Genomic DNA, 16,095 nt, shown 5'->3' on the forward strand with positions numbered 1-16,095 from the left:
GGACTCAGCACCGCCTTCTTGACCTGCAATCTTCTTCCCGACCTCTCCGCCCCATCACCCTCACCTTAACCTCCTTCCACCTATCGCCTTCCCAATGCCCCTCCCCCAAGTCCCTCCTCCCTACCTTTTATCATAACCTGCTTGGCACACCTTCCTCATTCCTGAAGAAGGGCTTATGCCCGAAACGTCGATTCTCCTGCTCCTTGGATGCTACCTGACCTGCTGCGCTTTTCCAGCAACACATTTTTCAGCTCGGATGCAGAACCACTGCCTTGAATAGAACCATGTGATTTCCTAGGCCATTTTGAAGAATACTTAAGAGTCAATATTGTGTTGTGGGGTTGTAGAGTTATAGAGGCCAGACAAGGGCAGCAGATTTCCCTCCCTAAAAGGCACTTGGTATTTATGGCAATCTGATACTTTCATCGAAATAACTACTAATACTAACTTGATTTTTGTTTTATTCCTTATTTTTGTTTTAATTCCTTTGGTGAATTTAGGTAGCCCAGTTGTTGTGGTGGAATTTGAAGTCATGTCATCAGATCATTAGTCCAGCAACACAGGTCTACTATACCATACACATATCATCTTTAAACTGACATCAGTTCATCACAGATAAATCATATCCAAGCAAGAGTGCTAAATTGTGAAAAAGGTTTGGTTTTATGTGCTGCTCAAGTAACTAACACAGATACCACTATAACCTACAAAATCATCTTCAAGACAAAGGAAACTTCTCATCGCTTACCTTTGTTGTAGTCACTCTCAGCAATGCTATACATTAAAACCTACACTGCAAAAATGCAACTATACCTCAGCTTCTTGGTAGCAAGGCTTTAGCATATAATTTCAAGAAACACTATGATAATATATCATGGACAGAATTATCTAAGAGTATAAGGCGATTGTCAATTTGGAAAAGCTGCAAGATAAAATATACAAAATTTCCACTGTAAATCCTATATAAATCTTTGTATTCAATGCGGGTACATCAAAGTAATAATTTACTGAACTGGTGTTTGGGTCCATTTCAAAAATATTGGACTTAAAATAATGACAAGAGTTCCCAGTTTCCTTTCTTTCCCTGCCCATTACAGTAAACTCTTAAGAGAATGAACTTGTTCTTACCTTCTTTCCTTTCATCCTTTGAACATAGCTGGCAGCAAGGTTTGTTTTTATGATTCATACACTACAGTAGGGCCTTTTTGCCCATGGAGTCTGCACCGACTCTAGATCTACACTGCTCCCACTTTCCAGGATTTGGTCCATAGCCTGAATGCTTCAAACACATATCCACCTATCCTTTCAAGGTTGTGAGGTGCCTTAGCTCAACTGCCTTTCGGATTCCCAACATCCTCTGGGTGAAAACATTTTCCTCAATTCGCTTAGTCTTTTGCTTTGCACCTAAAAACATCCCCATTTGTTACTGACTCTTCAACTAAAGGGAACAGCTGCTTTTATCTAAGCTGTCCTTGCCCATCACCATCTTCTACACCTCAACCAGAAACCCCCACCCCAGTCTTCTCCACTCTGAAGAAAACAACCTTAGCTTATTGACCCTCTATTCGTACCTATACTGTTCCAACCCAGGAAACAATTGCTCTGCACTCCCTCCAGTGCAGTCACACCCTTCCTTTTATGCAGTGACCAGAACTGCACATAATAATCCAAATCTGGCCTAACCAAAGTTTAATACAGCTCCAAGATAACCTCCCTGCTCGTATAATCTATGCCACAACTGATAAAAATCAGGTGTCCCTTCTTAACTACCCTATTAACCCTTGTTACTGCCTGGAGGGACGTGGACAAGTATGCAATAATCCAGATTTGGTCTCACCATAGGCCTGCATACCTACAGTAAGAAAACACTACTTCTGAACTTAAATTATTTTGCAATGAAGGCCAACTTACCATTGGTCCTCCTAAATGCTTACTGGACCTGCCCGTCTATTTCATCGATGGCTGCACATAGACATCCAGAACCCTTTATAAATTCACTTTGTCCAATATATCACCATTTAAATACTGAATAACTTCACTTCTAGTAATGTTGTACTGCATCTGCCATGATTCAACTTGTTTAAATTCCCTTGAATGCTCCTTACCTCCTCCTCACAACTTTCAATCCCACCTAGTTCAATGTCATCAGCAAAGTTGGAAATGTTGGATTTGGCTCTCTTAAACAGCTCATTAGTAGTGATATAGTATTAGAATGGGAATAAATGGGTCATTTTCTGTTTCCTGTGTCAACTAATTCTCAACCCATGCTGATGCATTACTCCCTATCCATGTGTTTTAACTTTATTCAATCATTTCTAATGAGGGATCTTATCAGACGTCTTCAGAAAAGCCAAATACACCAAACCCACTAGTTTTCACCAACCTATTCTTCTAATTACATTCTCAAAACTCCTGTAGATTTGGTAAGCACTTGTCTCTCATAAGCAAATGCTAGCATTATTCAAACTCTTGAAGGCTTCCCAAATGTTGCTCAGAGGATATTTTAAGAGTCAAACACATTGCCATGGGTCTGCAGTTGCATGTAGATCAGAGCAGATAGGATAGGATAGCAGATCTCCTTCCCTCCAAGACTAGATGTTTTTCCCCCAACTGATGATGGTTGTCATGGCTATCAACATTGAGACCAGTTGTTTTCATAACTGAATCTAAACTCCTCTATTGCCATGGCAGAATTTGAACTCGGGAACCCCGAAGCTTTAGCCTAGACCACTGTATTTCTCAGACATGATACTATCACTATGCCATGATCTCTCAATGCTTCTCATTTGCTTACAAAGTATCATTTCTTGTATTAGAACTATGTCTCGCCTCTAGCCAAGCTACGATACAGTTACAACCACAGAATCTATCCATGAATGTGGAAAATTGCCCAGGTATGTTTCATATACAAAAAGCAGGACAAATTCAACCCAGCCAGTTACCACCTATCAGTCTACTCTCAATTGTCAGTAAAGTGATGGACGATGTCATCAATAATGCTTTCAGGCAGCACCTGCTTAGCAATAACCTGCTCACTGATACATGGCCATTCAGCTCTTAACCTTCATACAGCCTTGGTTCAAACATGGACAAAAGAGCTGAATTCCAGAGGTCAGGTGATTGTGACTGCCCTTAACATCAAGCTTGCATTTGACTGAGTGTGGCATCAGGAACACTAGTAAAACGTAAGTCAGTCGGAATCAGGGGAAAAACTCTGCTGCTGGTGTCCTATCTGGCACAAAGGAAGTTCATAAGATATAGGAGCAGAATTAGGCCATTCAGCTCATCGAGTCTGCTCTGCCATTCGATCATGGCTGGTATGCTCCTCACCTCCATTTTCTGCCTTCCTTCCATACCCCTTCAACCCATTACCAATTAAAAACCTGTCTAACTCATCCTTAAATTTATTCACTGTCCCAGCATCCACCGCACTTTGGGGTGGCGAATTCCACAGATTCATAATCCTCAGAGAAGTAGTTTCTCCTCAACTCTGTTTTCAATTTACAATCCCTTCTCCTAAGACTATGACCTCTTGTCCTCAAATTCCCCACAAGAGGAAGCATCTGCAACACATCTATTTTATCCACATCTTTTATCATCTTGAATACCTCAAGTTGATCTCCCCTCATTCTTCTAAAAGAATGGTCATGGTTGTTGGACGTCAGTCATCTCAGCTCCAGGTCAGCATGGCAGGAGACCATCAGAGTAGTGTCCTAAGCCCAACTATCTTTAGCTACTTCATCAATTACATTCAGGAGGTCAGAAGTGAGGATTTTCACAAACGATTGCACAATGTTCAGTATAATTTGCAACTCCTCAGATGCTGAAGCAGTTCATATTCAAAATGAAATAAGATCTCGACAATATCCAGGCTTGGGCTGAAAAGTAGCAAATAACATTAGCCACATAAATATTAGACAATAACCACTGCCAGAAAGAGACAGCCGAACCATCATTTCTGGATGCTGAATTCCCTACTGTCAACATCTTGGAGGTTATCATTGACCAGAAACTGAACTGGACTTTACATATAAACACAGTGGCTACAAGAGCAGGTGAACTGCTTGAATTTCTGCAGTGAGTAACTCCCTGCCTGAATCACCAACCGACCACAATCCACAAGGCATGAGTCAGGATTGTGATGGAATACTCCCCACTTGCCTGGCATCATACGTACAACCATCGTATCCTTCTGCCACCAAGCTCTGTACCACCTATAAGATGCACTGCAGAAATTCACCAAATCTTAGACAGCAGCTTCCCATTACTAGTTCCATTAAGAAGGACAAAGGAAGCAGATACATAGGAGTACAATTTGGAAATATATTACCATTGGTGTGTTGGGTTGAAATTCCAGAATTTCTTTCTTAACAACATTATGGGTATACCTACAGCACATGGACTGCAACAGGGCAAGGAGGCTCTTCACCACCATCACTGTGTCATCAGAGGATGAAGAAGAAGGGCTCCTGCCCAAAACATCAATTTTCCTGCTCCTTGGATGCTGCATGACCTGCTCTGCTTTTCCAGCACTACACAGTCTTGACTCTGATCTCCAGCATCTGTAGTCCTCACTTTCTCCATCACCATCACTGACCCAGCCAGCAATGCCTACCACCAAGTAAATTTTTAAAAATCTAATAGCTAATTGTGTTTCAAGATATTGAGATTGTTGCAATATTCTGGTGATTTGAGACTCTAAATTCACTAATATTGCAGAACTAGAACAGAAAATGGAAAAAATATACTCATCATTCCCTCACTAGCTTTTTTTTAATTATTTGCCAAGACAGCTAAATGGATAAAGTGTGGATGATTTTTCTCCCTCTTTAGTCCAAGGGAACAGAAGCTAATATTTTTAAAAGCACAAGAAGACAACAATGAAAACTGTATAATTAAGACAACAGAATGAAAAGGACAACATAGTGTTTGCCAAATGCAGCAGACAGGTTCTATTAATTCAGTTCAGAGTGTTATTCATGAGTTAATCTCACAATATTTTTCCTTTCTGCTTCCTCAATGTCTGATATCCTAGACATCATGTATCTATTGTGAATGCACTATACAATACTGGCAGTCACGCCATGATATCTAAATTTTGCTCACTAAGTCCTAATTTTAGTGATCTTTTCATTCTGAATACTCTGGGTACACCCCCAATTAATGTGGATTTGCAGTAAACTTGTATACCGCTAAACAGGTTATATTTATCATTTGGTGTGGATTGTTAAGCGTGCATCTTTAGTACAATTTATGACGACAATGGAATGCATATCATATACTTCTTCTATATGATATTATGACATTTATATGGCTGCCATACATACTGGAAAGGCTAGACAAATGAATACCAACTCATCCATCACCAGCACAGCTAACTGCTCTCAAATATCAGTTCATCTGCTATGGTGGACAAACAATTGATCCTTTTTGTAAAATAAATGCACAGAATTTATCACACTTGAGAAAGTTTAGTTTCTTGCCAATTTACTGCATTTCCTGCAGTAAATGCTTGAATCAGATAACAAATACCAAATTCTTGATAGAAATTTCTAACAGGGTTCCACAATAATTTAATACATTATTGCAAAATGCTTATCTTTGAAGTGTGCACTTTCAAAATTATCTCCCTCCAGTGCCAACCATATAAAAGCAAAGCTCATAAACCAATGCTATAACCTTTTTCATTTATCTGTAAAGTACACAAAAAGTACTGTATTGTCAAAATTAAACAATAACAATACGGAAGGATTCAGGAAGAGAAAAAGATACATTGTAGATAATCAGTTTCACAGAATAACTTTGTTTTCAATCTCTTTCCCCACCGTGCACCGTGACTATACAACAGTAGTACCAAAAAAGGGATAAGTCAATGGGCGGCACGGTGGCACAGTGGTTAGCACTGCTGCCTCACAGCGCCAGAGACCCGGGTTCAATTCCCGCCTCAGGTGACTGACTGTGTGGAGTTTGCACATTCTCCTCGTGTCTGCGTGGGTTTCCTCCCGGTAAAAGGGGTAAGTGTAGGGGAATGGGTGGGTTGCGCTTCGGCGGGTCGGTGTGGACTTGTTGGGCCGAAGGGCCTGTTTCCACACTGTAAGTAATCTAATCTAATCTAATCTAATCCAACTGTAACAGCATGCTGAGAAAAGAGTGTACCAAAAGTCCAGTCAGAAACTGAAAGAGTGTGATCAGCACAGACATCAATACAACAAATCACTTCATTTCAAATATTTAATCGATAGAATTTTTCCAATAATGTGAATTACTTGAATATAACTCAAACAGGAGAGGATTTATGAAGATAGTCAAGACAAAAAGACAATTGCTGAGCTCACCTACGATATTGTTTGGTAATAGAGTTGCCTAAGGGATTAATTGTCACTTCAGATGTCCACTATTCTCAAGAATGAAAGGTCATTGAAACCTGTATTCTCGAGGCAGCGTGGAGATTTTTGACACCACACTAAGAAAGTCGAGGATGCTAAAACCATTCTAGTTAAAAATGATAGAGAAGGTCCAATACTGCCCAGTCCAAGTATCAAATAAAGCTTTTTAGCATAACCATAATAGCCTAATACGCAACTTGCTGGATATTGCCTCATAATTAGAAGCTTCTACATGTCAGCAGTGGAATCTATTCCAAAGATTTACAGACTTGAAGGTAGATCCATTTCACTTTAAATTGACCAACCAGAAAATACCTATTAAGAAGCACTGATATTGGAGTTATGATATTTCTATTCTAGACTTAAATGATCTATTTATTAATCTTTTTCTCCCTTCAAGCACTGGAGATTTAAGATCAGATTTTTGCTGCTTTCCAGGTGCCTTGATAAGAAGCCCTTTAATTAAACTATTTGAGGGCACCTTTAATGCAGATATTTTCCATTTTGTAGAATTTACTTGGAAGCAATTAGATATCAAGGTTAATAGCAATTTTATTCAGTTAAATTTATGAAGTGTTGTGAAAAGTGCCAAAACAATTTCAAAAAAATAAATGAAATTAAAAAAAACTAAGCTGTGCTTGAGAGCATGCCAGCAATAATCAAATCACATCATATTCTGCACTTTATTTTTCTAAATAGTTGACTCATTAAAGTCATTCTTTTGCAATGTACAATTATCTAGCAATAAGGGGAAGTGGAATAAAACATTGTGATGCCAATTTGATCCATCTCCTCATTCAAATTACTTAATCTCAACATGCAAAATGTAATAGTATTTTTCAATCTTAGTACAATTCACCATTTTATAAAGACACAAAAAAACATACCAGCGATCTACGTGCAATGTTGAGAATGTCCTTTGAGCTGCTTCTCGAGTCAAAAGCTTAAAGCCACACTGTGTATCCTTTATTCCTCTTACACACAGAAACCACACCAAAAAATGGAAACCATACATGAGTAGAGTTCGAAAACAGGAACGCTAGAACAGAAAAAATTATGTTTACACAATTGTTAGTTCTGAACATTTGTCAAAGTTGTAAATTTTGTTAGAAATATTAAAGCTGAAATTGCCAGAAGCTCTCCTAGCCAATGGATTTGGAGAACTCCCAACCATCAATCCAAATGCATATTGACTCACACTCAGATCCTGGGTTTGAGTGTCATCTACATAAAAAGGGGAATTGAACCTACATCATTTACAAACTCCCTGGTCAACCATCCTGTAGAAAACATGTCAAAGTGACTCTTTTCTTCCAATGTTTAATCATTAAAGAACCTGTTTCTAAATCTCAATTATTCAGTCACTAAGTTGACACTCATATTGGCACATTACTGATGGCTGGCAAGACTGCCTTGACGATTAAGCTCTTTAGATGGTACCAAGATAGAAAAGATGTCCATCCCACTTCAACTTCATATCATCTACCAATAATTAAAAGGTTTGAAACAAGCAAAGTAAAAACTTTTTCAAAAGTTTGTTTTTACATAATTTCAACTGAAATTCACAAATAATTAAAATTAAGCAACTTTGATTTGAAGGAATAAATCATATAATATTCAAGGGTTTTTAAACGTAAAATGCGGCTTTGTTATAGTTAATATTCTAAAAAATGAACTCTACTATACAAGTGAAATTCTGGAACTCAAATTTATTCTTGAAATTCACTAATGACAATTGTCGTAATCGTTTGCCATGAGCATAAGTCCACAATTTTTCAGCTACACTTACTTTGGCTATTGCTTCCTTTTCCAAATGAGCCCTAGACCCACACGAGATAGCCATGTTATCCTAAAGAGAGATCAAAATAAATTTAATTAGCTGGTTTCACAAGAGCAGGATTTAAGTTGCTGAATTCAAGCCATATTAGTGTCACAAAGAAGCTTCTGCATAAACATTCATGAATTTCCCTGCAATCATGCAGCAGATTAAATTATCTAAAATAGATGAAGTAGCAGATGTATTAACTAATTTGCAGGAATCAATTATGGCGGTCACAATTCACAAAGTTAAATGGTTGTATAACAGTTTTAGAACCATTTTTCTTGGAATGCTATCATGAGTGCATAAAAAGTATAGAGTTCAGAATTTTGGACAATGGGCATTAAGGGAGGTTTGGAAGACAATGAGTGCGATGCCAGTAATTACAGTTAAGATGCCACTCAAAACACAATCACTTGGGATTATAATGCCATTTAAATGCACACATGCATGGAAAATGTAAATAATGTTCAAATAATGTTTCTAAAATTTGGCTTTTCAATTATTATAATATAGTTTGCTACAAGTAACATTTTCTATTTCCATAGGTCAAACTTTATGCCCTTGTCACAATACTCACAGGCCATGGCTGGAGATCTTTCAAACCAGCTTCTACTTTTTCAATATCAGCAAACTTCGTAGCTCCATCAGCATCAGCCATTAAGATGTATTTCCCTCGGCATTTCAACACACCCTGAACAGAATTAAACTGTACTGTGATTTCTGTTATATTACTACACGAAATGAAGCAATAAAATTATAAACTCCAGAATGTCATAGAGAACCTTTTATGGTGGGTTCGTCCTTTGATTAGTCTGCAAATTGTATGCAAATAAGGTATGTTATAACATTTTGTAATTACAATACCAACATGCGAAAAACCTGTGTTTTTTTAAACATATTCATAAAAACACAAACTGGACATACCTTCACTATAATATAGGATTTTTTTTCATGAACTACATTGTATACCAACATGAAAAAGAATAGGGATATGAATAAGAAGAGGGACATATTTTTCAAATATTATTTGATTTCAATTTCAGATTTCAAAACTCTGGCAGCTAGGTGTGAATGTTGCAACATGCTAATACATTATACACAGCAAATCTTCTGCAAAAGTTTGGCATTAATAAGATGATTCACACTCCCTTAAATATAGAAGATTAGGGGGCATCTAACTGAAGTAAATTATGATTAAAGGTTTTGAGAGAATAAATAGAAAGAAACAATTCTGTCTGGTTGGAAAGTCCAGAAAAAGAACCTATAGCCTTAAAATTAAAGCCATAGTATCTCACAGGTCAAGCTTTAAGAGGTGTATTTTGTCCTGGTTTTGTTTTTATGAAGAAAGGTTGAGACAGAGGTGCTGAATAGTCTGCTCCAAAGCCAATAAAAAGTTAATAGCTTCAGAGGGTTTGGTTTTTTTTTTAAAAGTGGGAACAATAAAAGCAGCCTGAATTGATGGGGTCAAGTTCCCACAGAACCAGGTTTTATTTTAGATTTAGACTTCAGTTGTAGTTGCTGGGGTCTTGAAGCAGGATATGGAAGCTCTTATTCCTCTCTCTATCACAGCTAGAAGCTGGGGGTTCTCTTCCAGCTACTAGAATTGTACGTTAGATTCTATTTTACTGAATTTGCTTTTGCCAAGAGTGTGATTTTGGAATGTTACTACATTGGAACAGTTAATTAGTTAAAATATCTGCTATTTAAGTATTTCAATAGTTACAGTAAAGCTTTTTAAAATTTTTCTCTGTATTTTAACTGTAGTATAAAAATAAAGGGTATGTTGCTTAACAGCAAGTAGTTAGGCCAATCAAATTGCATCTGGAATATAATGCCTAAGACTTACCTTTAAAAATGAAAAAGTTAGAGTCTCGGTTATCTTCTTAATATATTTTGAGGGGGTTCGGTCTGGTCTGTAACAGGCCATTGGGACATCATTCAGGAAGCATACAAAGAGTAATAGAAATTTTAAAATCTCTCTCCCCAAAAGCAGTTTCAACTAGGTGTCAACTGAATAGTACAAATATGGATTGATAATATCTTTACCTGTCAAAAATTTAAGGGATTTGGAATCAAGGTGGGTAAACGGAGTTAAAGTACAGAGCAGCTATAATCCAACTGCATTTTGGATCAGAATAAAGAAACTAAATGCCTGCCTTTAGTTTTATGCTTCTATCCAAGTTATCAAAACAAAATTAGAAAACTGAAGTTAACTGTATAGAGACAGATTCAATCTTGAGGTTTTACACTATTCACTGTATTAAACATATACAACTAGAATTATTAACTGTAATGTACAATTAGAAATCATGCAGGAGTCTCAGAAGTATATCTTTGCACTACTTCGACGTTGAGCTGTGAGTGATCTCTAGTTTCCTGGCTAGTTCTTAAATATCAAATCTTCACCACAAAAGAAAAAGCTTCTGTGCTGTTTGAGAGAGTTTGCTGAATGCATACTATCTGCATGCTTATGTTGCAATAATGACTACAATTCAAAATTAATTTGCTGGAAAGTACTTTGAGATAGCCAGTGAATAAATGCAAGTTTTCTTTCTATTTAAATTTTGGTCATTAAAAGGTCTGGTTAAACAAATTTTGGCCCAAAACTTACCATTTTAACAGCTCCACCTTTCCCACGATTTTTGACAAATGTTAATACTCGGACTTTATCAGATCCATATGCCTTGGAATAATTCAGCGCAACCTAAATAAATAGATTTGAGCATTGTATGTTAGAAAAAATTAATATAAAATTCAGCTTCCCTGCAAAACAAAACAATTTGAGAATTCAGCCACCTGGTGAAACTTTCACATCAACTTCAATAAAATCCTTCATTGCAAGAGATTTAGACTTGTCCATAGAAACCAAAGTCACCATGATGTACAACAATTCTTAATTTCACAATGGATAGAACTTGATTGACAAACAATTTAAATTTAATCCAGCTCGAAGCAATGTAAATTCATTGTTAATGATTTTACAGAAAGGACAAGTTATATAGTCTCTCCAATAATTGTTATTTATTTCACACAGCTGCTATGTTAGAGTTTGGGTTCTAATTATTAATGTTTCATTTTTAATTATTAAACTCTAAAGTAAAAGAGTATCATGTATTAAAGATTGGCTTGCTTTCAACTCATCAGATTTTGCACATGTACTGAAATAGTCAGCAAATTTTTCTCAATAGTTAATCACACATTATTCTCTCTTTCAAAAAGGGAACTGCCTATTTCCTAAACATAAAAAGAACCCGAGTCTACTCTTCAGTCTGTTGAGCCTGCTCCAAAGTTGAGGTTAAGACAACTGTAATTGCAATTCCATATGCTTATCTATCCCTAATTTTCAAAATCTTACTTCTCAAGAATAAATCTAACTGTGCTATAAAAAAAATTTAAACACTTACTTTCACCACCTTTTTAGGAAGTTTCAAAGATTCATATCCTCCAGAAAAACATTCATCCATCTGTTTTAAATGGGTAAGTCCTAAATCTTCAACAGTAACACCCAATTCTAGATTGTCCCATAAAAGGAAACAACCTCTTCATATCTACCCTGTCAAGACTTTCTCACAACCTTATATGTTTCAATCAAGTCACCTCTTGTATTCTACTGGGGGTTAGAAGTGTAAGCATAGTCTGAACAACCTTTCCTCATTAGATGACCCACTCATTACAGGTTTTAGTTTGGTAAACCTTCTTTGGATTGCTTCCGATGCAAAACATAAAAGAAGTTGAGAGTTGTGAAACGTTTCTTTAAAAACATACTTTGGCTTTGACAGAAATTAATAAAATGGGAGATGAGTTTTTGTGACATATGGTTTTAAGTCCATTTCTAATTTTGTTTCCCCCTCACTTGGTACTTGCTTAAAAGCTGTTCATCTTCAGATTGATCACCTGTAATCAAAGCTAGAAAAGTTTACTCTGCTTCCCCTCTCCATAGATACTCCCCACCTTGTTGTGCACTTTTGGCATTCTCCTTTTATTTTAGTCTAAGTACAAACTGGCTTAGGGTGATTTAAGGCATTGACAGGCTCTGTGGCACAATGGTATTGTCCTTATCTCTGGGCCAAAAAGTCCAGGGTTAAGTTCCACTTGTCCTGGAGATAAGTTTTTACATGTTCAAATTGGCTGACTAAAAGATTTATTTCAATTTAGGATTGCCAATTGGTGCTTCTGCAAATCCCCATATACCAATTTTCCTCCGAACTATGGATCACCATCTTTCTTAACTCCTTCAGTTATTTATTCCATCAAAATATCTAAAATACAAATGGCCATTTAATTGCAAATTAACAATGAACAAATGAAACAACCCACATTGGCACCGCAGTCACTATAGGCAGTTTCAGCATTAAAACATAATACATTCATATTATTTTCAAATTATAAATAAATGTTTTTAATTTCAGTGAATTCCAACTTTTGGCCGATCTTCAGCATAAATGCACTTTTGCTGTACAATAAGTTCAGAACACAACCTATGTAAAAAAATTTGCTATGAGCTAAACATCAAATCGAGAAGGGGTCATCTAACTACTTTTAAAAAAAGCCAAATATTATTGTGGGTGAAATTAATAGGAAGAATTATTTTACACAAGGTTCCTTTCTGGCAATGATTTATAAAAGAGCATCTGCAGGAAGATATGAACTTACAACACAAATAATGCAAAGCCAGAAACAGAATAGGCCATTTTTAAAGTACTTTCACAGGCCTGCAAACATTTATTTAAAAAATAAACAGATAGTACAAAAATACCATTACACATTTAGCATAAATCTTAAGTACGTTACAGCAGAAATTTTTGGAAGGACTTCTGTGGATTTGCTTTTGATATTTCTTACCTTTGTTGTTTCATCTCTACTGCCATCATCTACAACAATCACTTCATAGGAAAATAAGGAGTCTTTCCTCTATAAAGAAAGTTTTAAAGTATCTCTTAATATCCTGAATATTACAAAATAGCATACAATCTGATATATTTGCATCATATAAAAAGGAATTGGAGGTGTATTTAAAAACTAAAGTACATGATTTAACCCTTAAATGCCTTACTTGTGTGTTAGTCACCTGGTTCAGGTATAACGTATAATAAATGCTGAAAGAAGCCAAAGCAGAAATAGCATGAGCATTGGTCAAAATCTTTGAGCTCATTGGATACAAAAAGCGTCTTGATGGGTGCTAAATTTATATCACAATTTGAAAAAGGAGAAAGCATGAAATTAGAAAATTATTGGTGAACAAGGCAAACATTGGTGTGATAAGTTATTAGAAAGCAATCTGGGACAAAATATGTTTTCATTTGGAAAGACATGGATCAGTGTCAGCACAGATTTATAAAAGGAAAACCACGTCTGATTGAATTATTCGAAAGAGTACCACTTTACTGATCAAGGTAGTACAGTAACTTTTTTGTATGTGTTCATGGATGTTAGCTTCAATGGGAATCACAACATTTATTCCTCATCATGAACTCCATGCTGGAGAAAATAGTGGTGGACCACCTTCATGCACCATTGTGATTAACGTTTCTTCTTAGCTGTGTGGTCATGCAGCTGCTGGGATGTTCCATGCACATGTGTGCTGAAGAGTGGTTATGTCGCATGGACCTCCAGGGTTCATGCAGCAGCAAAAAGACTTACAGGAAACATTAACTGTGATGTATGTATACACACACACATACTCCTGTTAGATTAGATTCCTATAGTGTGGAAACAGGCCCTTCCAGTCCACATCGACACTCCAAAGAGTAACCCACCCAGACCCATTTCCCTCTGAAAAATGCACATAACACTGTGGGCAATTTAGCATGGCCAATTCACCTGACCTGCACATCTTTGGACTGCGGGCAGAAATCCACGCTAACTCCACTCAGACAGTCGCCCGAGGCTGGAATTGAACCTGAGACCCTGGTGCTGTGAGGCAGCAGTACTAACCACTGAGCCACCGTGGCAGTGCTAGGATTTCGATCCAACAATAATTACAGGTTTCAAGTCATGTTGATGTGCATCTTGGAAGGGAACTTGGTGGTCCACTGAATCTCCTTCTTTTGTTTTCTTAAGTGTACAGATAATGAGTTTTGAAGGTGTTTAAGAATTTTGGCAATTTCCCACAGAATATCTTGCTTATGGCACATACTGTTGCCATTATGCACTGGTGATAAGGAGAATGAATGTTTTAAGTGATGGATGTGGTGCAATTCAAGCACACACATCCAAACAAGTCTTCCATCACATTCCTGACAAGGGTTTTGTGGACTCAGCAGAATTCCCAGCTTCTGACTTGCCCTCTTAGTTACAGTAAGATTCTTGAACTCAGGAAATGAACTTACAGTTAGGTGCCACAATCCTCTATATTTATACAGCTAATTTAGTTAGGTTTCTAATTAATTGATAGCAACCCAAAGGATGTCAATGGTGAGGATTTAGAAGTTGTAATGTTACCTATTGTCAAAGGAAAATGGTTAGATTCTAGCTTGATGGAGACAATCATTCCATGGCACTTGGGTGGCATGAATTTTACTTGTCATTCATCAGAGATGGTTTAAGCAGGGATGTACGATTAAGGTTGCAGAAGACTCTGGTTAAATTGGATTTAGAATATTATGAGCAATTTTGGCCATGTATCTAAGGAAGAATATGCTGGCTTTAGTTTGTGTGGGGTGGGGGTGGTGGTCTTTATTTGCAAGAATGAATGATCCCGGGGAGGGGTATTGTCAGCATTTACAGGGAATTCTGGCGGGGGGAGTGAAGAGAATGGAGGATAGTTGTTGGGAGGGCACTTACCACTTTTCTCTCACTATTTCCTATGACATGTTGAAGTTGCTCAATGCAGTTTAGAAGGATGAGGTAGGAGGTGGGGTCAGGGGGGGTTGAATCTCATTGAAAATTACAGAATACTAAGAGGCATGGATACAGAGGACAAGAAGAAAATGTTTCCAATAACAGGAGAGACTAGGACCCGAAAACACAGCCTCAGAATGAGGGGAAGACCTCTAGAACAGAGACAAGGAGGAATTTCTTCAGACAGAGTGATGAATCCATGGAATTCATTGCCACAGACGGCTGTGAAAGCCAAGTTATTAAGTGCATTTAAGACAGAGATGGCTACATTCTTGATTAATAAGGCAATCAAAAATTATAGGGAGAAGGCAGGAGAACAGGATTGAGAAATATATCAGCTATATTTGAATGGCAGATGGTCCGAATGGCCTGCTTCAGCTCCTATGTTTTATGGTCTTTGCACTCAGACGCAAAGTGAATTTAGTTAGACGTCTAGTTCCTTACAGTAGCCATACAAACTCACAAACCTCTCACCAAGTCCTCGATCAACCTAACTGATTACAAGTTTAAAACAGCTGTCATCAGACTTTTTTCTAATTGGTGTTGGAAGCCTTTAAGGTGATGGCTTACTGAGTGACAGCAAAACATTCACTGGAATGAACCACTATAAAAAGGTAAATGCAATACAAAGAAATGAAGATTCTGGAAATTTGAAACAAAAACAAAAATTGCTGGAGAAACTCAGCAGGTCTGGGAGCATCTGTGGAGGGAAAGCAGAATTAATGTTTCAGGCCCAGTGACCTTTCTTCAGAACTGATGGTCAGTAGGAAAACGTGGTACGTAGAGAGGGGGGGGGGGGGGGAGAGCGTGAGTGTACATAATAGGTGGAGGTAGAACCCAGAGGGAAAGACAGTTCATGCAGACAATAGGGATGGATAATGGTACAAAAAGGAGAAAAGAAAGCTGATAATAGAATTAGTAAGTGAAAACTGGTTGGCTGCACTGAAAGCAGCCCCTGAGATGACAGGGCCTGTGATGTAGGGATAGGTAAAGGAATGGAGGGTGGTGTTTAGGCCCTAAGCGGAAAATGAAATGCTGTTATTCCAG

At 37.4% G+C, this 16,095-nt stretch overlaps 1 protein-coding gene across 2 annotated transcripts in view; it reads right to left on the reverse strand.

Moving 5' to 3' along the window:
* LOC122550810 (dolichyl-phosphate beta-glucosyltransferase) overlaps positions 1-16,095 on the reverse strand; it is a 40,778-nt gene that overhangs the window by 14,441 nt on the left and 10,242 nt on the right. For both annotated transcript variants that reach the window (XM_087988287.1, XM_087988288.1), the window contains exons 4-8: positions 13,051-13,119; positions 10,820-10,912; positions 8,786-8,899; positions 8,176-8,235; positions 7,274-7,425 (exon numbers count right to left, since the gene is read on the reverse strand). In XM_087988287.1, coding sequence (XP_087844413.1) covers positions 7,274-7,425; positions 8,176-8,235; positions 8,786-8,899; positions 10,820-10,912; positions 13,051-13,119 — 488 coding nt within the window. The remainder of the gene's footprint in view (positions 1-7,273; positions 7,426-8,175; positions 8,236-8,785; positions 8,900-10,819; positions 10,913-13,050; positions 13,120-16,095) is intronic.

The sequence above is a fragment of the Chiloscyllium plagiosum genome, unplaced genomic scaffold (assembly GCF_037043375.1).
Source record: "Chiloscyllium plagiosum isolate Xiang-an unplaced genomic scaffold, Cpla_swu_hap1 HiC_scaffold_6, whole genome shotgun sequence".
NCBI classification, from domain to species: Eukaryota; Metazoa; Chordata; class Chondrichthyes; order Orectolobiformes; family Hemiscylliidae; genus Chiloscyllium; species Chiloscyllium plagiosum.